General features: G+C 54.7%; 1 protein-coding gene across 1 annotated transcript in view; it reads right to left on the bottom strand.

Annotated features, from left to right (window-relative positions):
* The window catches only part of SND1 (staphylococcal nuclease and tudor domain containing 1), a 229721-nt gene that overhangs the window by 36626 nt on the left and 165251 nt on the right, over window positions 1-27844 (bottom strand). The window contains exons 13-14 of the mRNA XM_042466503.1: window positions 26528-26669; window positions 11573-11682 (exon numbers count right to left, since the gene is read on the bottom strand). Of these exons, the coding sequence (XP_042322437.1) occupies window positions 11573-11682; window positions 26528-26669 (252 nt within the window). The remainder of the gene's footprint in view (window positions 1-11572; window positions 11683-26527; window positions 26670-27844) is intronic.

Here is a 27844-nt window from a genome sequence, read left to right as displayed (position 1 = left end):
ATTGGGCTTTAGGGGTGCCCTCTGAGGAGTCACCAGGCCTTCTGTGTCACAGAGAAGCCACGTCTTGCCCAACATTAACAATGGCAAGAAAGCCATTCTGGGAGTGCAGGGGTGCCACACCATGCCATGCCACAGGCTCTTGCACCAGGTCACTACTGCTACCCCAGAGAGGCACAGTCAGGCCTCCACCAAAACTACCTTTGGTCCAATACCATTGAGCTCCAGGAGGAGGTAGAGGAGCCTGGCACCTAGGGCTGCCCCCCCCCCGCCATCATCCTCTCCCCAAAGCTGGTGGCTTCCCTCCCAGCACTGCCCCAGCCTCAGTGCCCCCCATCTGCTCCAGTCAGCATGGAGGGTGGTGTAGCTGCCCTCCCTCCCGGAGGCCATTTGGGGGTCTCACAACACACAGCAGAAGCAGAGAGCAGAAAACCAAAGCTGACCCTCCGTGGAAGAGCCCACACAGAGGCCATGTGGCTGGCTGGGTCCGGATGGGGAGCTGGTCAGCTGTGGATAAGTGATTATGTAAGAGGCAGAAGAAGAAGTAATCTCAGCATCCCAAATGCCAAGTGCGCACACATTCTGCCCCCCTCCCCTGACATACATGAACCATGCCAGTCTGCATGTGGCAGCTCTGTGGATCCGCAGCACGCCCCTCCCTCTCGTGCACATGCACAAGCAGAGCACTGCCACATGGGGCGAGGGGTCAGGAAGCACCCCCAAATAGGCATGCCCCCCTGAACCTCAGTAACCCAGTGGTGGGGCAGCAGGGTGAGGGAGCGGTGTCACTCAGTGCCCAGCCAGTGCAGCTGCCCAAGGGGGTTCTCTCCCGCAATCTTCCGTCAACATCAAGGGTCCTTGAACACCACAAGTGCCACAAACATCCTCCGCCCCGCCAATTATTGTCTCACAAGTGGAAAATTGCCATTCCACAGACACGCTGTGGGAGAAAATGGATGAAGGATCAATTTACACACCCACACCCCCTCTGCCTGTGTGGGGGCTGGAAGAGCCCTTGCCCTTGAGGGGGGATGCTGCATCTGGCAGGATGCAGGCGTTTCCGCACAAGATGGAAGGGCAGAAGGAGGACTCACGTCAGTCAAGTGCCAGCATGTCTCAAGTGGGCACAACCAGGTCCTGTGTGCAGCAAAAGTCTGACACAGGACCTCCCCTGCCCCACTTCCCTCTGGTGCCTGCCCACCTGTCCCTCTGACCCCCTTAGCCCCAATTCAAAGGCATTTTGGGGATAGACAACCCTGGCATCGGCGTCCTTCCACACCCTCCCTGAGCAGAGAACCCCAACATACCTCTGGGTATAAGACAGGGCCACCTGGACCCCCACCTGGAGCCCCACCCGTCTGCCTCATGGGGGTGGCTTCATGCCACTCTCCCACCAGTAGAGCATCAAGGCACAAGGCGTCACCCGGGGCCACCTGCAGCGGCCCTCCTCTTGCTCAGCACTCTGGCCCCAGAGCAAATGCCTTCTGGTTTCATAATGACACCGAGTCCAGAGAGAAGGCCAGAGCCCCACTGCTGACCCCTGAGCTTCCCAATCTCCCCAGTCCCCCGCAATCTATCTGGTCAAGAAGGACGGGCAGAAGCCGGAGCAACCCACTGGGCCTCAGCCCTCAACCACCCTCTGCCACTGCCCAACACAGTCGGGAGCCTCCTGCCCCCTCGGTTGCCCCCCAAAGGCAATGGGGAGCTTCCTCAGAGGAGGGTACTGCTGCCAAGTTCCGCCTGGCCTTGAGCCGCGCATCTCCGCTGGTGCAATCCAGCAGCTGCTGGGTTTCTCAGGTAATGAAGGAGCTAATTTAACCCAGCTGGTGGGCGATGGGATTACTGCCTTGGCAACGCTGGGCTTGGGGGTGACAGGGATAATACGGGGGAGACGGCACGCCCACCAAGGCTGGGAAGACGATGCCACTACAACAGCCCTTTGCAACCCCAACATCCGCAAACGCCCCGAATCCCCCGGATGCAACACCAGGTGCCCATGGGCCCCTGCAAGATCCCACACGGACCCTCGGTCACTCACTTGCATCTTGCCAAGAAAAGTCCATGATAGGTTCCCTTAGGGTCCCCATAAGTCGGAAACGACTTGAAGGCATACAACAATAAGAGAAGAGAGCTGGGCATGACAAGGCGGCCTTCATTAAAAGGGATCCTGGGCCATTCTGGCAGCCCCGCTTCCCACAGATGCATCACAGAAGCAGCTTGGGGAAGCAGCCGCCTTTGGGGGAGCTCCCCTCTGCTGCTCAGTGCCTACCGCCATGACCAGGACAGTACCAGGCTGAGCGCTGAGGGTAGAAGGGAGGTCATCCAGGCCGGACAGACTGGTGCTGGCCTTCCACGCAGAACATTTGTAGCGTCTGACTGACAAAAAGCAAAGCATTCAGGAAGGGGCCATGGCACCACAGGTTAAAAGGCTGTCCTGGGCATGCTGCAGGTCACCAGTTGACGGGGCAAGAAATGGTCTCAACCTCTGCATATCCAGGTGGACGCTACTGGGCCAAATGTCAAACCCCACGGAGCCCAGTTCCCTCCAGCTGTGGCTGGCCATGTTGCCCCATTGAAGAGTCAAACAGGGACCCCCCCCATGGATGACCATCAGAAAATGAGAACCCCCACTGGACGACAGAAGAGACCACAAAACAGGGCACTGGGTGGCAGCAGCAGCTATTGGGAAGGGGATACCTTTCCCCACACTTGGTGGAAAGTCTCCCACAAGGACCATGGGCACTTACTATTCTGTCTCACCCCCCCCCAGACTAGACTTCCAGCGATGCTCCGTGGCCAAGAAGGCAAACCGGGCCCAGACAACTGGAAGCAGAGACCTCAGGGCTGAAACATGGAATAGAGGGCATGCTTATGAAACCTGCAGAGGGCACCAAATTAGGAGGGATAGCTAATACCCCAGAGGACAGGATTAGAATTCAAAATAATTTAACAGATTAGAGATCTGGACCAAAGCTAACAAAATGAACTTCAACAGGGAGAAATGTAAGGTACTGCACTTAGGTAGAAAAAATGAAATGCACAGATATAGGATTATTGGGGACACCTGTCTTAAGGAGACTTATATGTCTGAAAAGCATGTAGGACTCCAAGTAGACCACAAGTTGAACATGAATCAACAGTGCGATGCAGCAGCAAAAAAGGCCAATGCGATTCTAGGCTGCATCAATAGTAAAATAGTATCTAGATTAAGGGAAGTAATAGTGCCACTCTATTCTGCTCTGGTCAGGCCCCACCTGGAATGATCCACAATTCAAGAGAGATGTGGCCAAACTGGAAGTGTGTCCAGAGGAGGGCAACCAAAATGGTGGAAGGTCTGGAAACCATCAAGCCCTGTGAAGAGCGTCTGAGGGAGCTCTCCCAAAGAAGGGGCGAGGACCGCAGGACCCCCAGGGATCTGCATGGAAACAGCATAGGCCCATTAATGTGCTTGCCTGGGGAGGGGGGCAAGTGTGAGGGGGCAGAGCTGCATAGAGCACCCTTATTCAGGATATCTGAAACAAAAAGGGACTTGAGAGCGCTCCAGGAGGGCCTTTCTAAGCTGGAGGGACTGAAGAGAGGCCAAGCTATCTGCACACAAAGCAGGAAAGGGCCCCGATGCCAGCTCAGTAGGCAGTGCCAATGAAAGAGGCAAACCCACACTGGCCATAACTACAGAAAGCATAGAAAATAGAACTGCCAGTGGAAGGACACCTTCAAACACAGCGTGGCCAGGCTTGTAGCAGGTATGGTGACAGGTAGAAGGAAGGACTTCCTCAAACACTGCCAAGCTGGGCTGAGGAACACGCTGCCACAAGATATGGCTGTGACTACCATCCTGGATAGTTTTAGAGGGGGACGGGGCAATGGGGGCTCTCTGTGGATGCCAACTGTGATGGATGCCCAGTTCTTCCAGGACAAGGGACGGAGTGGCTCTGAAGATCAGCAGTAGAGTGATTGCCTTTTTCCTTTGGGAAAGTGAGCAGATGAGCCCACCACTCTACGCGAGGAAAGCAGACCTCTCCTCCAAGGGGCTTCTCTTGCGCCCTGGCTGGCTACTGCGCAAGAAAGCTCCTGGGCTAGAGAGGCCTCCAGCGCAGGCTTCCAGGCTTTTCCAAAGTACCGCCTAAGAAGCTGCCCTGGAGCACATCTGGCTCTCCTAGGCCCCTGGGCGACGAGCCTACTTGCCCACCTGTCCTGCCCGTCTTACCTGCTCCCTGTGCAATATGGCTGCACATGGCAGGGAGGGAGAGGGCGAGGGGCGAGCTCAGTCTCCCTCCCAACCAAAAGGGGTGCAGATGGGGGCTCTGCCAGTCCATGAGATGATGAGAAGTGTGAGCCTGGTGCCCACTTCCTCTCTCTCCTGCCACCAATCTGCCAACCCATCACCAGTTGCCCTGCTGGCTTTCCCTGGAGGAGTCAGTCATCACATGACAGCCTGCCCAGCCTGCGTGAGACGGATCGCTGCCGCCTCTGTGTCACAACTCCCACCACTGCAAATGGCAGTAACAGATGCTCAAGACCGGCACACCTTCGGCTCCTGAAGCCGTCTCCCTCTGCAACTGACCATGCCCAGAAGGGGCAGGCGGAAGGAGGTCTGGCCAGAGGAGGACTGCTGAGGTCGGAGGGCATCAGGCAGGAACCTTGCATAGATTTCTAGGTTGCATCAATAAGAGTACAGTATCCAGACTGGGGGGAGCAATAGTGCCGCTCTATTCTGCTTTTGTATTCCTGGAATAAGGCTGTATCCAGTTCTGGGCACTACAATTCAGAAAGGATGTTGACCAGCTGGAGGGTGTCCAGAGCAGGGCGACCAAAATGGTGGAAGGTCTGGAAACCCTAAAGTCCTATGAGGAGAGACTTAGGGAGCTGGGTATGTTTAGCCTAAAGAAGAGAAGTTTAAGAGGTGGCATGAAAGCTATCTTTAAATATCTGAAGGGACGTCATGTAGAAGAAGGATTTTGTTTGTCTCCTGCTGCTCCAGAGACCAGAAAACAAACCATGGATTCAAACCACAATAAAAGACATTCCACATAAACAGCAGGAATAACTTCTTGACCATACTGCTGCTGGACAGTGGAATGGATCGCCTCGGAGAGTGGTGGACTCTCCATCTTTGGAGGTCCAGTGGTTGGATGGGCATCTTTTAGGTGTGCTATGGTTTTGTATTCCTTCACAGCCAAAGGGGGTTTGACTTGATCCCTTCAGTAAGAGTTAATGTTTCTAAGTAGCCAAGGCAGGCTATCATCCTGGCCACCACACTTTCCAATTTGGGGAAAGGAGCCAGGTCAACAAAGCTGATATGGCAGACTCAGTGCCTTCTCCAAGGGCCGCAAGGTGACTGGGAATGGGGAAAGTGGGATCCCCAGCACCGAGCTCTGCTCCGAACCACATCAGGAGCCAGGAGAAGGCTGGGAAGGGAGGCTGGAAACGGGGGCCTGGACCTTCCACTGCGGCCGGCTGGACCATGAGCGGCAGTTCCACAGAAAAAGTCGGGAGGGACCTCTCATGGCCGAGGGGGAACCGGGGGGCTGGAGGGGACACCCCTCTTCTCAACCACAGAACCACCAGACGTGTTGTGATAAATGACCAGGCACTGCCCACTATTTTTCTCTGAGTCACTTTGATCAATAAAGGGAAAAGGGTGAATTGATATTGATCCTCCCTACACCTCCCAACGCTGCTGTACAAATTGCAGGCGCTGGGGATGGGGATCGGACGGGGAGAGGATATGGAAGGGCCAGGAGCTTGCTTGCTTTCTTTCTTCCTTCCTTCCTTCCTTCCTTTGGACCTGGAGGGATTGGGGTGTGCATGTTAAATTATATGCATCTTGGGGAGAAGCTACACATGATGTGTGCTAGTTGTCACTGTGAAGCTGGAGGGACACTTCTTGAGGGACAACTTTTTTATTGTGGGGGGGAGATGAGTTGCCAGACAACCCAGACCATCTATGTTTCCACTCCTGGAAAAGCCCTGGGAGGACAGTTGGAGGGTGGGCTTGAGAGCAGGAGGAGGCTGGAGGCCCGGTTGAGCACCACCAACTCCCTGCCCCCCTTCTGCGTCCAGTATTGTCTTTGCTTGGGACAGCTGTGGGTCATTCTGCCCCATAAGTATGTCTGGCGCAGTCCAAAAAGGCAGGGAGGCCTTGGGGGCAGAATGAGGGGACAGAAGGCCCCGGGATCAATACCCAGAAGCCTCTACGTGTCCGGCTGGGAGAAGGAGGAGTCCAAAGTCCCTGAGAGCGGCGGAGGCAGTGGCCAAAGTCAGTGCAGAGCCACTGCTGGGCCGAGGGGCGTCCTGGTGCCCTGACCCCAATTCCCTGCCAGGAAAGAGCCACAGGGCTGCTCTGCCTGCCTTGGGCCCCTGGGCCCTTGGAGAGAGTGTGGCTTATCCAAGGTCACCCAGTGGGTCTCCGTGCCTGAGCGGCAATTCTGCCCTGGTTACCCAAAATCCTACCCAGCTCTGGCTCTCTTCACATGCGTACTTCTAATCTGTACAACAATTTTATAAGGGAAGTCAGTCATTACTGCAGATGGGAAAGCTGAGACCTGGAAAGAGAGTAACTTGCCCAATGCTGCCATACAATGAGTTTATGGCAAAGATGAGCTATTTCGGCTGCCCTGGAAACTTTGTTGTTGTGTGCCTTCAAGTTGTTTCTGATTTATGGCGACTCTCTCACAGGGTTTTCTTGGTACTTTCTTGGTTCAGAGGGGGGTTTGCCTTTGCCTCCCTCTGAGGCTGACAGAGTGTGACTTTCCAAAGGTCACCCTGGGGGTCTCCATGGCCGAGCAGGGATTGAAGCGTTTAGGAGCCCAGAGCACAAACCACTAGGCCACACTAGGAGGCAGTGGGTGCGAAACGGTACAAGAAAAGGAGGTGCCAACGACTGAGTAGCGCCAATGGCCAGGGGCCCTCCCACCGCCACCCACCGCCTTAGAAAGCACTGGACAAGCATCACGTGGGCAGCCAGGGCTAAATTTAACTCAGGCAATTTAAAAGAAGCCCAAAGGGGAAAATAAAACTCGATGGCTTTTCTGCTCGATTCCTGGAGGCCCTGGCAGTTAGCAAAAGCGCCACAAAGCCGCTGACCTGGCATGGGCTGAAGTGTGAGCTTACGAGGCCGAGGAAACATTTAAAAGTGCCCTGGGCCTCGGAGGCAGAAAGGTGGAAAAGGAGGGCGCCACAGCGCTGAGCATTAAATGAGAGCCAAAGCCTCATTGCTCAGCCCCGCAAGTGCTCTTGGGCCCCAGACCAGGGCCTGGATCGGTGGCTGGTGGGCTCTCCCAGCCCCAGAGCCACATCCCATCGGCCACAACGGACAGCCAGGCCCAATGCCTTCTGGGAGGGCCGGTCCTGCTCTGCAGGCAGCCCTTTTAAGGCTCTGTGCAAAGATGAGATGGCGGTAGCCAAGGGAAACTCATTAGGGAACGCCAGCAGTGCATTCGTCACATAGTCATGGCAGGGAAGGAGGGGGCTGCCTGTGGGGCTGGCAGGCAAGTGGCACAGAGGGGTGGGCAAGGGTTTCCTTGCAGCCCTGGCAATGGAGAAGAAGGCGAGGGACCCAGCAAGGACCCCTAAGGGCAGTACTCCCAGAGAAGGAGTCCGTTGTTCAAAATGGGCAAGCCAGGATGGCACCCAATGGAAAGCCCTTTAGGGAGGCAGACTGGCTAGTCCTGCAAAGTACCCCTCACAAAAAAGGGGAGATCAGTGGGGAGTGCGTGCCAATGCAGCCCACACTATCCACGCTCCCACTTCATGCCCCATTGCGCCCCAGAAGGAACTGCCACCCATTTCCCTCACCGATGGGAACCATGGCCCCAGCCCACCTGGCCAGGCCTGCAGGGACCCTCCCTGTGGCACCTCAGGGAAGGCCTAGCCCCCTTTGTGGGGCTGGGCTACTCAAGGCAGAGGGGCCTCTCCTGATTGCTTTGACGCACCCACTGCCATCCTGCAGGGAGAAAATAGGCCATGAGGCTGGCCTTCTCTCTGCAGGGAGGCTTTGGGGATTGGAAGCACCCCAAAACAGGTGGGGCCCAAAGGCACAATCCTCCATGCAGCAAAAACATCTCCTATTGCCTTCCCCACTTCACAGTTGCCTTCCCATAAAGGCCCCCCAACCTTGGAAAAGCAGTCCCTAAGTCCAGCCCAGCTCAACTCAGCTAGGGGGCAGCTCCTTTCTCTCCATGAGAGGGGAGAAGAAGCCTCCTGCACCTGATTCAGATGCAGGTGTGCCCGGCCTTTACCGTGCCAGCCACAGAGGGAATGGGTCCGTGCCATGGGTGCTCTGAGCTGGATCTCTGTGGGAAGCCACAGGGAGAAGGAGGAGAGAAAGACACACACGACTCTCTGACAAGGCAGCTCTTTGGCCATGCAAGCGGCAATGGCTAAGAGGCATCGCAAGCCTTGCACAGATTTAACAAGCAGAGATTCTGTGCGACTCTAATCCAGGCGAATCGGCAATTCTGCTGGCGATGCAAGGAACACAAAACTGTTTCTACTGCAAGCTCAGCCTGGTGCTACTAGTTGCAGGGAGGGAGGGAGGATGAAGCCCACCAAATCAGCCCATGTCGCTCCTCCACCCCCCACTCCTATCCCAAATGCACAGAGGACACAAATGCCGGATCCTGCACAGAAAAGGAGGGGTGCAGCTGAAACCACAAATCCATGACCCTCTCCCTGGGAAGTCTGCACTGATATTGAGGGATGACCCTGGAAGTCAGGGGGGGGGGGGGGGGAAAAAGCCCCCCCCAAAAAACATGACTCCGGCCTTACTGCAGGAGGAGCGCCAGCTTTCATCTGCCAGTGACTCACGGAGGCAGTGGAAAGATGTGAAAGGAGGACAGGAAGAGCCCACCCAGCCACCTGGAAAAGATGTGGCAAGAGGAAGGAAGCCCCACCCCAAGACGGGCAAAGAGCCCCCAGAAAAAGAGCTTCGGACCTTGTCGGCCATGGCCCTGAACACTGCCCTGCTGTGGGGTTTCAGGACAGGGCACAGGTGGCACACCTGGAGAAAAGCAGAGGGCAGGTCTGGTTGTGGGTTCCTTGGCCACCTTCGCCACCAGCAGCTGTGCCCACCCCAAGCAGCGCTCATTGGGGAGCAGACCTGCAGCACAAAAGCCCCTCTTGCCCAGCCCAAGCCAGGAGGAGAAAGGGCAGAATAGGAGCCAAATGGGCACCTTTCTTCTTGCCAGTCCCTCTGCGGAGGGTATATCTGCTCCTCTTATGAATCACAGCATCATTATGCTAAATGTATCTGGAGTGAGATGCGCACCAGCTCCAATCAGCACCCTGCATCCCTCTGCCCCCCCCCCCAGACATACACACATCCCTTCCACCAGACTTTCACATCTAGCATCTACTCTCTTCCAAGAAAGATGCACTCCAAAGTCAAGGTGCCTCCATGGGTCCCTTGACCCTCAGGTCAGGGGAGAGGGGTGCCTAGCACCTCACCTGCAAAGGCCAACAGGGCAGGGGGGCAGTTGGGACCCTCAACCCCTGCCCAGGCCTCCCTGCGGACAGACATGGAGGGCAGGGCATCCTGCTAGGGGGAAATTGCTTCCATGCTGGGCCTTCCTGTCGGTCCCTGTCCCATAGCACAAGCACTGAGGCTTCTCCGGAGACCCTCAACGGACCACCAGCCTTGCTATGACTCCCTTCTTCCCTCTCTACCCCATGGCCTTGCCTTCTGCCTACCTGGCACTGCTGCACCTGAGGGGCCTGGTGGGTTTCCTTTACCCCTGCCAGTTCTCTGGGACCTTAGCACCTTCCCTGGCCGGCCAAACTGCTCAAGGCATGAAAGGGCCAGGGAAGCTCCCCACTTCCTCCCCTGTGCCCCAAAGGGAAACTGCTCTGCCAGGGGAAATGGCCCTCTGCTCTGAAGCCCTGCACAAAGGCCCTGCCATTGCTGCCTGGAGGGGGCTTCCAGGCCAGCCAAGCATAAAAGATTCATGCCAGACAGCTGAGAAGGTGCCCCATGGGCTTTGCCAAGGTAACCAACTGAGATGTGCCAAGGGAGACCCACAGCTGCGCAGGAAGCAGCTATAGGAACAAGGGAGGCATTTCCGCTTCATGTCGGGGACAAGGCCACTGCACAGAAGAGGGGCTCAGAAGGGGGGTGAGACAAAGACCCCCCTTAAACCACTGACCTGGCAAGGCCAGCTGGTCCCACCTGCTGACATCTGCCCATGAACAGAAAGGGCCCACAGGGACGGAGGGAGGGCCACCAGGAGCAGAAGGTGGTATTGGAGGCCAGGCCCTCCGGTAAAGTGTCCCTCGCTCACTGCCTTCCCAGGGCATGAGTCCTCCGTCTGGCCCAGACTTCTCTCAGCCTAAGAGGGGAGCAGGAGAGAAGACAGAGCCCCTGTTCCTCTCCCTTTGGAAGTCTGCTGGTGAGGGGTTTGCTTCCCCCCAGCTCTGCTGTTCCTGATCTTTTTACTTCCTCAAGAGTCACCAAGGTTGGATCAGAGGGCTGCAACGGCAAGGCCCAGATCAATGGCAAGACCAGCTGGTATTAAAGCACCACAAGAGCCTCCCAAAGGTTCCTCTCAGCCTTGAGCCAACGTCCAGACGCCCCCCGTCAGTGGGGGAAGGGGCCTAGACCATGGCAGCCCAGCTCCACGCCTCAGGGCTTGGTTTTCAAGACCAGGGCCCAGCCCAGGGACACGCAAAGCCAAGAGAGGCTGTCCGCCAAGCATGTACAGAGTGCCTTCTGTTCCCCCATCCAGGTGGCCATCACAGCCCTGTCCTTTGTCCAACGTTTACTCACAGCCTGGGTTTGAGCTGGTAAGAGACAGGTTCTGGGGCTCAGGCCAGCCAGGGGGTTGTCCAGGCCAAAGCCCTGCAAGAGTAGTACCCTGCATCCTCCCAGGGGACTCACATGCCAGTCTGGGAGCATCCCAACTGGAGTGCGCCAAAGCGACCCCCATTTCTCCTGCCACAGAATGGCTGTTGGGTTGCATGGGGCACCCAGAGCGAGGGAGCTGAAGAGGGCATTCCCCCAGCAATCAGTGCCCTGGCAGGTGAGACCTTTCCACCGGAAATGGCAGAGTGGCATTGGGGGGGGCTGCATGGCAGCAAGTGGTGGCCGGAAACATGGACCTGACTGTAGCCTTGACCGCACAGAGGCGCAGAGTGCAAACAACGGATAGAGGGACAAAAAGAGGGAGCAACCCTGTCCCCGGGCAAAGGCCAGGTGAAGGTCAAAGAGGGCAGGAGCAGAAAAAGGGGGCATGGATGTTCTCCCCTCCCAGCTGAGAGCAGAGCATTTGCCACTCACTAAGTCAATAGGGACATGTTGCAGAAATTGGGCCATGCGGGGGGCAGAAAGGAAATGCCTCCGATCTGGGCAAGAAGGGCCTTGTGGGCATTTGGCCTGGGAGCAGCAAAGCACAGAGGAGCCCCGCCCCACAAGGACCCCATCACGGGCACCCCATCCCTCACTCCCTCCTGGAAGAGGACAGCTCTTCCTCAGAAACAACACATAGGGTCACCTGGCAGCCTTGAGAGTTCATACTCCCCAAGCCCCCCACCACAGTCCCCTTCCCTGCCCCTTCCAAAAGAGACCCCCTGCTGCACCTACCTCTCGCTGCAGCACCAGCTCCTTGGTGAAGAGGGTGGCTTCCTCGCTGAAGGGTTCACCCTCCTGGACCAGGCCAGGCAGATTCCGGGCTCCGCGGGGGCACTCGATGCCTGCAATGGGGGAACAGAGAGGAAGGTCACTGTGAGTATACATGTCCAGAGACTTGGGCAATAGGGCCCAGAGCAGCTCTGGACAGCAGCGGTCCCTTCCCAAGCCCCAGAGAGAGAGATGCAGGAAGAGCTTCCTTGCATCTTGGGCCTCCCAGGAGCTGCGCAAGAGGCCTCACACATACACACATATTCCTACCAACAATAAGGGACCCCAGTGCTAAACCCCAGGCTCAGAGCAAGGTCCCAGAGGAGGACAGATGGACATAAGTGAGTTAGAGCTGAAGGCATGGTGCTGGGTGGAGGCCCTTTGGAGCCAGTCCATGCCCAAAGGCAGTTTCTGGGAAGAGATTATCAAAAGGGACATGTAGGGATGGAGCTGAGGGGCAAGAGGGGGATTGATGGGGGGGCCTGGCCTCCCAGACCCCAGAATCAAGGACTGCCCCCCAGGGGCTGCCTTGGCAACTGTCTCAAGGGGGGGGGTGCCAGCTGTGGCAGCAGAGTAGATGGCCCTTAAGGTCCCCCTTTATGGAGGACTGGGGTGATGAGCTGCACTCACACCTCCAAAGTCCACGAGCCCAGCGTCCCTCCAGGCCCAGGAAGCAGGAATGGCCTTTTTGCCACCTCAGCTCTGGGAGGAAACGGCCGGAAGGGCAGCCAGGTTAAAAGCCCCTTTGCTTGAGCACTGGCTCAGGTGACAAACTGGATGAAAACTCACTCTGCCTCCATGGCCAGCTGCCGTAAATCTCTGCCATTTAAGAGGCTGAAGCAACACAACTGCCAGGAAACAGCTGAAAGAGGCAATGCCGCCATCACTGGGCAGCAAGCGGGCGGGTGACCATGCCAAAGAACCCCCCACACCGCCAGGGCCCCCAACCTCCTAAGCTATATGGCCACATTATGGACAGGAAAGGTGGCAGGCAACCGGTCATCCATTTTGCATCAGACCCAGAGCTCAGATCTGCCTGGGAAGCAACTGCAGGAGAAGACACACAAAAGGGGAGAAGAGCAGACACAGACCCTGCAAATGGTTCTCCCCACAATGGTGAAACAAAGCCAACCCACCCCAAAAAACATGCCAGGGCAGGTAACACTCCCCAGCAGTTTTTCCAGAGGCCAAAGCCAGCAGTGGCATCCAGCCAGAGGCACCTCACTGGCCCAAAGCCCCCTCTTGCCCTGGAATGGGCAGGGTTGGCTGGCTGGCTGGCTGGCTAGCAAAGGGAAGGGCCTGCCGAAGAGGAGGGGGCTGCAACCACACCAGGCCCTCCCAGCAATCCAGCCCCCCCCCCCAACCGCCAGTTTGCTCCAGAGCCTGGGGAAGCTGCATATGGCCAGTGCAGGGACCCCCTTTCCTCCCTTGGCGACTCCAGCCTGGCCCAATCCCCATGTGGATGCCCCCCCCCCAGAAGACTCCCCCCTCGCCCTCCTCGAAGGAAGAGTGTGCCAGGCATCTTTCTCGGATGGGATCCAAAGGAAGGGAGAAAAGAGCAGGGAAGAAATAAGTGAATAAATCAGAGGGAAAGTGCTTTGGGCAGCAAAAAGCTGCACCCAGCATTGCCACAAATTAATGACCCCAGGAGGAAGAAGACTGGCTCAGCGGCCTTTCGCCTGCGATGATGAAGATGATGGTGATGATGCTCCCCAGAAGACGGAGGAAAGAGTCTGCAGCTGCAGTGGCAACAGCGGGGGGGGGGGGCACAAAGAAATTGAGGGGAGAGGGGCTTTGCAGGGGGCTCCAAAGACATTTGTTTTTCTCTGGAAAAATAAAAAGTTGGGACAAAGTTGGATTAGGGAATATTTTTTTTAGAACGATGAATCAAATATTTAAGGCAAGGCGCTGCTCACATATTTACTCCCACAAAACTGCTAGTGGCAATTACGTAAAAGGAAGACTGTTATGGAAGATACGGTACACTGTCAGGTCATTGCAACTCCTGGACCGGGTTTCCTCTGTTCCGTTCTTTTTAGGGTACATGATGTCTGCTTGACACTATAGATGAAGAGAAGAGACAAAACAGTTTTCTTTGGCCTACTAATGTTGATGGTTTCTTTTATTGCTTTTCGCTCACACCTATTAAAATGGCAAAGCCCAAGAGTGATGGATGGCAAAAAAATAAAATTATTAGCACCATTTACATATCGAAAGGCATAAAATTACTGTTTTTGATATAAAAAAAAGTTGGTTTCAGAAAAGAAAGAGGCAGTAAGGAGCATATTGCAAACATGCACTGCGTAATAGAAGGAGAAAATCAATGTGTGCTTTATAAATCACTCTGGCTGAAGGAAAGCAGAGGAGGAACCAGCCCTGCCTCTCATGGACTCCCCAGAGGGACCTGTGCCAAAGGCAGGACTGAGAGAGCTGGAACGGGTGGCCCTTGAGGTCTCTTCCAACTCTGTCTTCCTAAGCTTCTTGAGAACTGGGTATAGGGAGATACGAACCGCCAGGAAGTCTGGGCCTAAGCCATATAAGTCAGGGCAAGAGTGTTGAGCTGTACCCAGAAGTGAACTGTCAGGCCAGGAAGCCATCTCAAGAGGCAAGTTATATGTTCCCTACAACCAAGATCTGCCCATTCTCCATGGCCCCCTTCTCCAGCGCTGGATCTCCTCTCCCTGGGCAGAAGGGAGGTCAATGGGAAGAGATGGGGTCTCCCCAAGCCACGCAGCAAGTGGGGTGGGGGTGGGGGGAAAGGCTGGGACCCCCACCCTTCGGCCTCCAGCATGCAAGGGACACCTAGAATGGGGGTTGCAGTCCACACTGCAAGGACACAGGAACACACATGAATACACATGCGCACGGCCAGCTCAGAGCGCTGAAGGAAAGCCAATGGGCCCAGAGAGAGAAAAGGGCACTAGTACAGCAAAGTTGAAAACATATCTGAGAAACCTTCTCTCTCCCTTTTAAAGCGTTGCAGCCAAATCCAGTTATGGAGTTAGAGAAGCAAAATGGAGGTGGGACTGGCCCAGCCTCTTGCGTTGCGCAGGACTTCTGGAAAGCGGGAAGGAAGGGTTCACGATGTCTGCCGTGACTGTGAGACTGCAGGCAGACCATGCCATCCAGGAAAAGGGCGGAAGGGGAGAGATGGCCTTGCAAAGGGGAAAATGGCGCAGGCGGTGGCAACAGCAGCAGCAGCAGCAGCAAGCCCAGAGAGAAGTGGAGTTGGGAAACCCCAGCAGCACAATCCAGGCTGCAGGACGCAAAGGTCCGGGTCCCGGTTGCAGCCTTTGAGACACAGCAAGGCAGAGAGAAGGCAGGTGAGGGGTTGGCCTGAGGAGGAAGGCCAAGCCAGCAGCACAGGAGCCCCTCACTCCAAATGGGAGGCTGGCTGTTGGGCTGGATCCTATGTGGGGCATGCCAGAAGGTGCTGGAGAGGATCTGGACCGTGATGCCTTGATCTGGGCCGGACTGGGTGGCACTTGGGATGGAGCGTGTAAGAGAACAAGACTGGTTTAAAGGAGGAGGAAGGATCAGGGAGGAAAGCAGGCACGCCAACGGCATTTGGAGCAGAAGACAAATACAGGTGTGTGTCTCTGCTAATGCCAGATGCCACTATGCCCAGGCGAGGAGGGGGAGGAGGAGGAGGACAAGGGCTCGCTGCTAAATCAGAACAGAGACAGAGAGGAAGGACTTTAATATTTGAAGGGATGTCACATTGAGGATGGAGTAAGCTTATGTTTTGCTGCTCCAGAGAATAGTGTGCAATAGAGCAATGGATGCAAAGTACAAGAAAAGAAATGCCTCCTCCATTAGGAAGAACTTTCTGACGGAAGAAATGTTGGACAGTGGAAAATGCTGCTGTCTTGGAGGGTGGTGGATTCTCCTTCTTGCGAGGCTGGGTGGCCATCTGTCACAGGAAGGGCTAGGGTTGCGCATCCTTGCACGGCAGAAGAAGGGGGTTGCAATGGATGGCCCTTGAGGTATCTTCCAGCCCCAGCATTTCGTGAAAACTGGGCTTTCCAAACAGAGTGCAAGAAAAGTATGAACTCAGCGAGCAGCAGAGGAGGGGGCCAAAAATCCCAGCAAATCCCCTGCTAAAGATTATGCAGAAAGGACTGAAAATAGGACGGCCAATATCCTCCCGCCTTCCCGCAAAATGGTGGAGTGACCAGTTTGGAGTGCTGTGCACAGTCCCTGCTCCTGGCTCCTCCTCAAAGGGGAGAATGGAGAGCTGGGAATGGGGCAGAAGGGGGCACAAAGAAAGAAGCCCCCTCCCCAGGAGGACATTCGGCAAGATCTGGGGAAGCCCAGCTTAGGGAACAAGGCAAAGGAGGGAAGGCAGGAGACCAGAGCCACGCAGGGAGGGAGGGAGGGAGGAAGGAAGACTAGAACCACACAAGTCCCCCCCCCCCACTGCATCATGCAAGGCAGAGAGAGAGCTGGGGGGGGCTGCCAGGAGGGTCCAGAAAGGGGGAAATGCTCCCCACCCGATGTGAAGCCAAAAGCTTTCATGTCCGGCTTCCATAGATCTTTCTGGGGTCCTGTGTCCATGTTCTTTTCTAAATTTACTCAGAGCCTGATCTCTAAGTCCGTCCTTAAATGTGCTACTGATTTAAATAAGCCTGAGAACAGAAAAGAATTCTGATTTGTCTTTTAAGTATCGAGAGGCAGAAATCCCGTCTGGTCCAAACGGACGTCTTCTTTGAGAACCTTCTTAAGTCTATCAGTCAGAATGGATGCTAAGAGTTTATAATCAATGTTGAGGAGGGAGATGGTCCGTCGTTTGTCATCTCCGTTTGTTTATCTCTACCTTCTTTAGGTATTAAAGTGATGTTTGCATTTCTCCATGTTTCCAGTAAGTCGTTGTTTCTAATATCGTTTCATGTTTTTTGAAGAGGTATCTTAAGTTCGTCACTAAACTTTTTGCAGCAATTTGCCGAAAATCCGTCCGGTCCGGAGCTTTATCACTTTTTAATTTTGGTATTTCTTCTTCGATTTCTTGGACTGAAAAAGTTGTTTGTTGTCTCCAGGATATTTTTTTAATGTCTTGTTTATCTAAATAGTCCTCGCTCCGCCTTCCTCCCAGGTGTCCCAAATCTGGTCCTCTGGAGCTGCCTTGGAGCCGCAGGCAAAAGCAAAGAGGAGTCCTCCAAACAGTCCATGGGCGGCCTCTCTGGGACGGTGCGCAGATGCGCACCTCCGACACGCCAGAGAGAGCCGCCCGGCAGCAGCGCAGCCCCTGGCACAAAGTCCGGAAGGAAAGGGAGGCGTGAAACGGTGGTACATGCTCTGGTAACCTCTCGATTGGATTTCTGCAATGCGCTCTACATGGGGCAACCCTTGTACCATACCCGGAAGCTACAGATGGTACAGAATATGGCAGCCAGACTGGTCACTGGTACCTCCAGGGCCAGTCATATTACACCTATACTTAAAGATCTGCATTGGCTGCCCATCCGCTTCCGGGCACAGTACAAGGTGTTGGTGATAACCTATAAAGCCCTACATGGCTTGGGCCCAGGATACCTGGAGGACCGCCTCTCCCCATACATTCCGCCCCGCACCCTCAGAACTTCTGGGCAGCAACTACTGAGGGTCCCAGGGGCCAGACTAACCTCCACAACGAGGAGGTCGTATTCCATCGTCGCCCCGGCCCTCTGGAATACGCTGCCCATAGAGCTCCGCTTGACCACCTCTCTGGCCCAGTTTAAGAAGGAGCTAAAAACCTTCTTATTTCAATCTGCATTCCCCGAATGAAGTTCCAGCTGGTCTTCCCCCCTCCGACGACAATTGGTGGTCGGCTGATGGGGTTTTAATTTTGATTTTAATATGGATGTATTGTATTTTTATGTATTATGGTGTATCTGCACTGTTACTGTTAATATGCTGATCGTTGGAAGGGCGGAATACAAATAAAAGTTGTATTTTATTTATTTTATTATTATCTCTTGTGTAAAAATTCTGAAAAGCCGTCATGATTCCTTCTTGTCTTTGAATCTTCAGTCCATTTGGTATCATTTCCGTAATCGCACTTTTTCGCTCTCCGTTCTCAATCTATTCGTCAGCCATTTTCCCAATTTATTTGTTCTCTCGAAAGGTTTTTGCTTCGTTAATTCCATTTTCCTGTCCGCTTGTTTTGCGATTTCTTTGTCAATTGTTTCTTCCCAAATTTTAATCGTTGATCAAGTCTGTCGCTGTTGCGGCGGCCTTTGACTAATTTCCTTTCGATGTGTTTAATTTCTTCCTCAGTTTTCCTCATTGCCTGATTCCATTTGCTCTTTATGATCTCTGCTCCCTTCTGAATCCAAAGCCTCTCGTTTTGCTTGCGTCCCGCGTCGTTTTCACAGAGGTTTCTCTATTACAGTTCTCTTTAAAATCATTTTTAAGGTCATTTTAGCTTTTTTGTTGTTTAATAATAGCCATTTACTCTCCAGTTAAATTGATTTCTTCCTCCTGCCAAAGTCATTGTTATCAAATCATGGTCAGGAAGTAGTTTGGGTAGAATGTCCATCTTTTCAGCCTTAGGAAGATACGAAGAGCCTGTCGATGATCCTTGAGGCAGATTTGTGAGACCTGGGCTTTCCGGGAATAGCTTCCTTGAGGCTTCGCCTGAAGACATTTCCTCCGGCAAACCGACGGAGCCCCATCTTTGCCAGGTGTTTTCCTATTTGGGTTTCCTTAGCTGTTCCTTTCCCCTCTTTTTGGAAGAATGTGTGTTGTTTTCCATTTGGCGCGCAGATGTCTATCGGGAGGCATTTACTATCTCCTATCACAAGTCCAGTCCCTAAGTAGCGTCCTTCATTGTCTTTGAGTATTTCTTTAGCTGTTATGTTATTGTTAACATACATTACAACACCGCTTTCCCTTTTTTCATTTGAGCATATAAAGGTTTGGCCTAATTTGTTATTTTTAAGGTAATTGGAGTCCTCCTTTTTGATTTTTGTTTCCTGTCGGCAAATAAGATCTACTTTCTTCTTTCTCAAATAATGAAATAATTTACTGCGTTTAAATTTCGAAGGCAATCCTTTGACGTTCCAGGATCCTATTTTAAAACCCATCTTCGCATGATCTTTTTTTGTCCTTTATTTGAACATTACTATTATTACTACGTATTTCCCGGCTGCAAGCGCTTCTTCTGGGAAGGCTGGTTCTTCCCCTCCTGTTTGTCCATTGTCTTTCTCTTCTTGTGGCCATGTTCTAGAAGAGTTTCTTCCTGGCGTTTCGCCAGCATCTGTGGCTGGCATCTTCAGGGCAAGATGACGATTCACAGAGGTCTGCGAAACATCAGGAATAAACTCTTCTAGAACATGGCCAGAGCCCAAAAAGCCCACAGAAAGGCTCCCCAGCTGCTCGCCCCTCGGAAACTCGATGGCATTTGTGAGCCCTGACGGCTCCGAAAGCAGACTGCCGGCCCTGGGCTGCCAGGAGGGAAGCCATGCTGTTTGCTGCCGGAGCCTGAGCAACGGGAAAATGGGCCTTTTCCCGAACATCTGTCGAGAGCAGATGTGCTTGTGAGGGATGGGAAGGTGGCGCTGGCCCCAGGGGGAGCTGTGTGACGTTGGTGGTGGCACAGCGCTGGCAGGCCAAGGCTTGCTCTTCCCAGACCCCCAAGAAGAGAAGAGGAGGAGGAGGAGGAGGAGGGAGAGCAAGAGGAAGGGGGAGCAACACAGCCGGCACCTTGAAGGGGGGTGAAGGGTCTTTCTTCCTTCTCCACTTGGCAACATCCAAAGGCCCATGTGGTTTTGTTTACACGGAAGGGAAGCAGAACCACAACAAAAGAAGCATTTACCATTTGGGTAAAGAGACCCACAGCTCCCTCCTGCAGCAACAGTCAAATGGCTGCGCCGTCCTTAAGTGATTCTCACAAAGGGATGCTCCAGGAGGGAGGAAAGCACAGCCGTCTCCCCGAAGGGGCTGCAAGCAAGTTCAAAAGGCAGAGCAGATCTCTGGCCGCCAAAAGCCCCCTCCCCGGCCCTTGCTGAGCAAAGGGGTCCCCAGAAGAGGCACCTGGGGCTCCGGGAGGGGCACTGTTGCCATTTGGGACATGGCAAATCTCAAGCCCTCAAGTCCAGAGCTTTGTCAAAAATCTCTCCCTCCGTGAGACAGAGATGGCTATTCAAGGCAAGAGCAGAATCTGCGGTGGGTTGCAGGCGCAAGTGGCGCAGCATCCCCCACTGAAGGGCCAGGCTCTGGGGCACTCAGGAGAGGTGCAAATGGGGCTGGGACCAGAGGGGCTTCCAGTCCTCTTGGGAGAAAGGTGAAACTGACCAATCCAGAGGAGCGCTGCGGGAACAATGCAGAGTTGCCTTTGAAGGCAGAAGAAGAGGGCCCCAGCCCCATGGCCCACAATGGAAAGCAGCGAGGGCCCATAGCACCAAGTCAGGCCAGCTGAAGTGAGTGGGGGCACCTCTGAGCCCCCTTGAGGAGATGGGCCCCGAGGGCTGCCAGGGCCAGGAGAACAGGACGCCCCACACTTCCAGGAGGGGCCAAACGGCTGCCTCTGCCCCAGAGGGGTTTGGGAGGGACCTGCGAGACCAGGACCCAAAGAAAGAGGCTGCAGCTCTGTTCTCCTGCAGTTTCAACAAGAGACGCATTTTACGAGTGCTTTTATGCTGCTGTTTTAATCATTTCTATTTTATGTTTTTCTTGTTTTATGGTTTTACTTGAACGCCTTGAGAGGGCCTTTTGCTCTAGAAAGATGGCATAAAAATAATTAACAGATTGATTTATCATTAACCCTTCTTGCTCTGCTCCAAGGCACACTGGGGCCTCATACCTCCAACTGCAGGCAGGGGAGCCAGAAATGCAACTGGGCTTTGTGGAAGGTGAGGGCCATGGGGCCCCTGGTGCTTGGGGGCCCAGAAGGAAAAGGGGCCTTGGGGGCAGCGATGATAAAGGCACTGCATCCCGGGAGGGGACCCCAAAGCAGGGCCAGAAGGAAGGACCCCACCCTTCGTGGGGATGATGTCCGTGAGCCCCCAGGACAGGGAGGGGAAGGATGCCCCCCAGGTGTTACATCGCAGGGCCAAAGAAAAGCTGCAAATGGCAGGAATGGGGAGGGGGCTGGGGGAGGAGGATTTCCTGCTCCCCCCATACATACACACACACGCGCGCGGAGGGTGAGGAAAAGCCTGGCCAGAGGAGGCACAAGACACCACTGAGGTCCTCTCTCTTGTCTACTTTGACAATCCCCAATTAGCTTTAATGAGGAGCTGTAATGTACCAATAAACAGGAGATTGTGCACAAGGAAGAGTACAAGATGGGCCCTGCTGCATGTGGTGTGGCAGCAGCTGAAGGCGAGGATGGGGGATGCACAGCCACAATACCATGCCAGGGCAGCCAGGCCCACAGAGGGGTCAGGCCCAGAGGGTCAGGAGCCCCTTCCACTACCCACCAACTGGACCCCTGGCCGGTCCTGAAGACCCTGGGTCCCCTTTCTCTTCCTTCAGCCCTGCTGCCCTTGGGCCGGAGTGAGGGGAAAGCCAGGGACAGTCAGATGCCAGACCGTGGGGCTGTAGAGCTGGGGCAGAGGATAACCCCCTCCCCAGCCCGACCCATTTGCCAGACTTATCAGCCCCCTTCCCTAGCATGGGGTGGGGGCAGACACAGGGAATCAGCTGCACAGAAGGCTGAAAGAGGGGAGACTGATGGGGGGCATATGAGGGACCCTGGGGGGAAGTGAGGGGGGTTTCTCTGGGCTGCATGAATGCTGCCCCTCCTTGCCAAGGCCAGCGGGAACGGGATCAATAAGGAAGCCCCCCATACAGGAAGGGGGTCCCCCTTGAGACCCTTCACAGCAAGGCACAGCAACTGCCTGGGGGCAGTGAAGTGAGTGCAACTGGTCCCAGTCCCTGTAGAGTAAGCCCCCCCCCTCCAAGCCCCCCCCCCCAGGAATCCATGTGGCCCCCCAACCACCACCACAGCCCATGGCCAGCAGCCTCTTCTTTCTTCTCAGCGTTGAAGAGAAATGCTTCCCCTTGGCCTACAAAAGATCCCCTTGTCCAGTGAGCTCCCCACCACCCAGGTCACCCTCTGGCAGCTGGACACAGTCAGACAAGCTTCTGTCACTGCAGGCTTTGTGGGGCACATGGGGCCCCAAGCCCACCATGGAGCCACTAAGCAAGAGCAGGCAGCAAAGCCACCATTCAGCCCCTCCAAGCAGCCAGTGGCTGATGGGCAACTCTGGGCCAGTGCCCCCTCCCTAGGTAAGGCTGGCACCACCACCAAGGACATCATGGCATCCAGATGGCGCAACGACAGGGTCCTCCTGGCAAAGTGCATTACTGGCAATGGCAATAAAACAACAACCGGAGAAGCACACAGTGGTCAGGTGGTGCCCCAAAGCAACTGCCCCTCTGGCAGAGACCCCAGCCCCCGATTCCCATTTCTAGGTAAGGTGATCGAGTGAGCGGTCGCCGTCCAACTCCAAGCAGTCTTGGATGAAACCAATTATCTGGACCCATTTCAAAGTGGCTTTAGAGCAGGTTATGGAGTTGAGACTGCCATGGTCGCCTTAGTCGATGATCTCCGTCTGGGCATCGACGGGGGAAGTGTGACCCTGTTGGTGCTTTTGGACATCTCAGCGGCTTTCGATACCATTGACCACGGTATCCTTCTGGAACGCCTGAGAGAGCTGGGCATCGGGGGCACTGCGCTCCAGTGGTTCTGTTCTTATTTCTCGGGAAGGTTCCAGATGGTGCAACTGGGGGACACTTGCTCCTCTAAGAGGGAACTGACATCTGGTGTCCCTCAGGGAGCTATTTTGTCCCCCACTTTGTTTAACATTTACATGAAACCGCTGGGAGAGATCATCCGGAGACACGGGGCGCGGTGTTATCAGTACGCTGATGACACCCAAATATGCTTGTCTGTGTCCCCGACTGATGCAGTGACCAAGGATGGCGTCTCTCCTCTGAATGCCTGCCTGGAGTCGGTCATGGGCTGGATGAGGGAAAACAGACTCAGCCTGAATCCAGAGAAAACGGAAGTACTGGTGATAGGTCCCCCAGGCCTTAGAAAGGAAATTTGTCCACCTGTCCTAGACGGGGTCACACTTCCCCTGAAGGACCAAGTTCGCAGTTTAGGAGTACTTCTGGACTCGCCTCTGCAGTTGTCATCTCAAGTAGATGCGACGGTCCGAAGTGCTTGCTATCAACTTCGGTTGATAAGCCAACTGCGGCCCTTTCTGGTCCAAAGGGACCTTGAAACTGTTGTAGTACATGCTCTGGTAACCTCTCGATTAGATGTCTGTAATGCGCTCTACATGGGGCTACCCTTGTACCAAACCCAGAAGCTTCAGTTAGTGCAAAATATGGCAGCCAGATTGGTCACTGGTGCGTCCAGGTTTGACCATATAACACCTATCTTGAAAGATCTTCACTGGCTGCCCATTCGCTTCCGAGTGCAATACAAGGTGTTGGTCACTACCTATAAAGCCCTACATGGCTTGGGCCCGAGTTACTTGAGGGACCGCATCTCCCCAAATGATCCGCCCCACACACTCAGAACATCTGGGAAGAACTTACTGGTAATTCCACATCCCAGATGGCCTTTTCGATAGCGGCCCCACGGATGTGGAATAGTCTTCCTGAGGAGCTCTGCCTTATGACCCCCTTGGAAACCTTCCAAAAGAGACTCAAAACTGTTCTCTTTGGCCAAGCTTTTCCCCTGAAGAGTGAAGTTATCTATCCTGTTGCCATTGATTCCCTGCTTACCCTTGAAGGCGAATGATTGTGCTTAGAGTTCTGTAATTGTATGGTTTTATTATGGGATTTTATCCTTTTATGAAATGTCTGTATGGTTTCAATTGTCTGTACATCGCTTTGATCTGTGGAAAAGTGGTATATAAGTAAAATTTATCATTATTATTATTATTATTATTATTGAGGGTGGGAGATCTGAGATTGCTGGAAGAAGAAATGACACCCCTCCCTCCCTGGCTAATTAGTACACAACTTACTTTTTATGACATAACTAATGACTTAGAGCCTCAGGTAGAGGGGGGAAGAAGCCCCTCCAGCCAGCTCCCATTGCAAGGAGAGAGTGCCCCCTCCCTGAGCAATCCTGGGCATGGGGGGCAGTTCAGTTGGTTGCTAAAAGGGCACCCAGGGCTCACCCCGCAACTCCACTTTCCATACCAAGGGAGCGAAGCCATTGGGCAAAGTTCCTAGAAGGAGGAAGGGGCTGGGGAGCAAACCCCCACCTCAGTGAGGCAGTGGGCATAAGCTGGAGGAAGTGTTGGGGGCAGGAAGTTTCCAAATGCCCACATTTGGCCTCTGAGCCCCCCCCCCCCCAACCAACTATTCAAGAGACTCAGGGACGCTTTGAGGATGCTGGGGGGAGAGGGGCTTCTGAAACTACAAAACCACCGGTAAATGAAGCCTCCAGTGCAGAACAATGCTTAATATTTTGGAACGGGGCCCATTGGCAGCACCACCAGGCCACAAAAACAGCCTTTTTATGGGTGTGGGGCCAATCAGGGGAGGCATTCCTGCTCCTGGGTCTGCCCTGACTTGGGGAGCAAGAGAGTGGCGAACCCTTGCCATTCCCCCTGATGGGGGGCACAGCTGTCTCCCCCCAACCCAACCCTCCCCTTCCCTGTCCGGGGTGAGTGTTGAGTCAGGGAACCCGAATGTTTCCGTAAAGAGTGCAATTCAATTAGCGAGGCACGAGGCACGGCAAAGGCATAAGTCACCAGAGCCCCACTAATGGCATAAATAAGGGCTGGGAGGCCAGAACACAATGACACACAGTGGCACCCGCTTGAGTCATTCAGGTCCCCCCAGCCCCACTGGCACCTCCAAGAGGGATATCCACTGGGGCAGGGGGAGGCCCAGAGGCAGAATGGCTCCACTCCTAGAATGCAAGTGGGTCTTCTCCCCCGGCCCCAGCAGACCACCCCACAGCCACTTTGGCCCCTCGGCTGCCCGTTCCTCTCCTGCAGGGGACCCACAAATCCCCAGCAAAGAGAACCAACAGCTTCCAAGAGAGAGAGAGAGACGCAGGAAGGAGGAAGCGCAGGGCTTCTCCAACCGTCAGGGAAGAGAGAAGGGACAGCCTCTTTCTCACACTCACACAACACACAGCACAGATGCTCAGAGGCACCAGTCACAATCCCCTCCCCGCAGCCTCCTGCACAGGGAAAGATTCTGCATTTCCGCCGGCCTTTGCATCCTCCTCCTCCTCCTTTTCTCGGCAGATGCATCAGGAGTTTGCCCTTCTACAATGGCATCTCTTATTTATTTTTTAACATAAGTGGGAGTTTTAGCGCTTATTAAAATTTTAAAATATCAGAGGCTCTGGAATGAGGAGTCTCGTTTTCTTGTCTTTTGCCGCTGCTGACTTTAGGGCTGGTTAATTATAAATAAGGTTCAGGGATGAGGTTTCCGTCTTACACAAATGCCCGGCGAGCTGGCAAGCGCCTCTGGCCTCGGGGGCTGCCCACAACCTGCTGGCAGGGAAATCTCAGCCTCCATCTGTTTTTTGCTAGGCTCTGGCACAGCAAAGCCACGAGGCACCCAGCAAGTACAGGGCCCCCAGAACCATCTGTGTCTGGTGTCACGCCATGTGGGAAGGAGCAGCCGCCATGCCAACTGCCAGGGCCTGACCGGCCCACAATCAGAAGGGTGAGGGACCACAGGGCCAGAAGCCACCACCACCCTTGCCACCCAGATGGGTCAGGAGAGAGGCTCACGGACCGCCATGTGCCCCCTGGATGGGGATGCCCCAGGGCCAAGGAAGGGGCCTGTTCCTGTGCCCCCCTTCCTCTCCCTGAGAAAGGGAGGGGCATGAGGGAGCCTCAGGGAGTAGCAGCCCAGGAGAAAACCAGAAGCGTCACAAAAACAAATGTGAGGAAGAAGAAGACCCAGGGGACCAAAGGGGCTGCCTACCTCGGCCACCTCACATGCTCTCCCCATGGGGTCCCCAGAGGGTCTCCTTCTGACCAGAGAAGAGGTGGCTGTGGGCATCTGTCAGAAGGAAAGGGGCAAAGATGAGGGGCAGCAGGCTCAGCACAGCAAGTGCAAGGTGGCAATGGCTGGGAGATGCAGGTGGGCACACCTATGGCCCCCTTCAGCCCTGCTGGGGTCTCTGAGTTTCTCCTCCAGCCCCCCACTCACTCCCAGTGAGTGCCAAGCCCGAAGGCAACCGGCTGTCAGTCTGGCCAAAGTGCTGCAAAAGGACAGGTTGGGGGAAGATGAGCCTTCACAGGTTTGGAGGTGGGTGAAAGGAAGAACGGGGCCCTCCTATTTCCCCAGGAAGCACTGGCAGATAACAAGGGGAAGGGGCATCAGGACCAGGTGGCTACCTTGATGGGGGTCTGGAGTCCAGGCATCTCAGAAAACCATGGGGCTGGCAGAACTGGAAAATACATGCTGCGTGTGTGCAGTGACGGGGAGGATGAACACCACTTGAGTGGACCGAGTGATCAGCTACTTCCACATGCTCCATGGAGAGGCCAGTCTGAGACCCACAGCCCAAGGGATTTGTGGATGCCCAGGCAGCCCTGGCGCAGTGCCCCAGCTCAACACAGCTGTGCCTGAGGGCATTCACAGGCAGAGACTGGACAGCCCCCACTCAAGCAGTCTCCTCTGTGCTTCTGTGCCTGGCCCTGTCCACCCCACAAGGAGACCTATCATCCACACCACAGGCTAAGCATAGAAATGTCCAGGAAGCTGCTTGTGCTGCTGTGCCATTTATCTCCTCCATCATCCAAGACCCCAGGAAGGGGCAAGGTGCTAGAGAGAGACCCCCAGCCTGAAGGCTTTTAAGAATGACTGGAAGGTCCTATGTCTGCCCCACATCCTGGCCCAGAGTGGAGACCCACATGGACCCTTGCCCCTGAGACCAACTTACCCCCAGCCTATGACATACTCCCCCTCCCATGTCCCCATGCACTTGTCCGGACGGCTGACCTGCAAGCAGGAAGGTGATCAGGCAGGTTTCCTTCGGCAGGTAGAGCTTCAGGCGGGAGCCACTGAAGACGTACTCCACCACGGCCTCCGAGCGGCCGGCCCGCTGCAGGAAGGGCAGGAACTGCTTGGATTTCTGGGTGTCCTGGGTGGGAAGGAAGGAAGGAAGGGATACGCGTCAGGGACATGCCCACAGTCTCCCTGCCAAATTGCCAGGGCCAGCCAGTCATACGCACCTGCTCTGGGGCCTAATAGGGCCCAGCCAACAGCATAGAACCACCATGACATGGGCAAATGGCCCTTGGTGCCCAAGGGGCCCTTCATCAGACAGTTCCCATCCCCTCGGCCAGTTCTCCTCAAGCCTCTGGCCTGTCCATCCCTACCTTACCCCCCAGGCCAAAGCCTCCGCTCAGTGGAAATCTACAGCACTATATAAATATAGTAATAATAGTAATAATAATAAATTTTATTTATATACCGCTTTTCCGCAGATCAAAGCGGTGTACAAACAATTAAAAAACCATTAAAAACATTGCATAAAATAGATAAAATCCCATAATAAAACCATGCAATCACAAACATTTTAAACACAATCGTTCATATTAATAGTGGAAGGGCAGATCCTGACCCACTCTCTTTTTCTGACAACAGCAAGCCAGCCTAAACAGCCTCTCTCTCTCTCTCTCTCTCTCTCTCACACACACACACAGAGAGAGAGAGAGAGCGAGAGAGAGATCCCAGAAACTGTCACGGAATGAAACAGCAGAACCAAGCGCTCAGCCAAGGATGCCCGTCCTGTGCCTGGTGGAACAGAATCCCCCATGGCAAGAAGGGCCACTTGCCTCTGCTGGCCCAGAGTGGCATCAGGAGCACCCCCTACATTCTTGTTCCCCAGACCCAAAGCACAGAGGCGAGTGCCAAGTATGCCCACCGCTTGCCCACATGCGTCTTCCTTCTCCAGAGGAGCAAAAGAAGCCACCAGCCAAAGTGTCTTCTCCCCCACTGGCAGTGCCATTTGGAACTCACAAGCCAGGGCTGCCATGACTGCTGGGCTCTTCCCTCTGGGTTTCTTACTGACTTCTTCCAAACTGCAGCCCCAAGCCCTGCACTCTGCAATGTTGCCAGGAACAAAGATGGAGAGTGTCACCCAGGCAGATCTATTTCACCCAGATGTGTGCCAGGGGTGTGGGGAGGTACAGGGTGGGAGAGCCAGGGGGCAGCTCCTCCAAATGAGCACCAGCCATCAGGCTCTCGGTTCGGCTCACCCCTTCATTTAGGAACATGGGCTGCAAAGGGAAGCCAAGAAAGCAAAGCCGGATC

The sequence above is a fragment of the Sceloporus undulatus genome, chromosome 5 (assembly GCF_019175285.1).
Source record: "Sceloporus undulatus isolate JIND9_A2432 ecotype Alabama chromosome 5, SceUnd_v1.1, whole genome shotgun sequence".
NCBI classification, from domain to species: Eukaryota; Metazoa; Chordata; class Lepidosauria; order Squamata; family Phrynosomatidae; genus Sceloporus; species Sceloporus undulatus.
The sequence above is the reverse complement of the archived record's forward strand: the minus strand, read 5'-3'. Positions and strand labels throughout refer to the sequence as shown.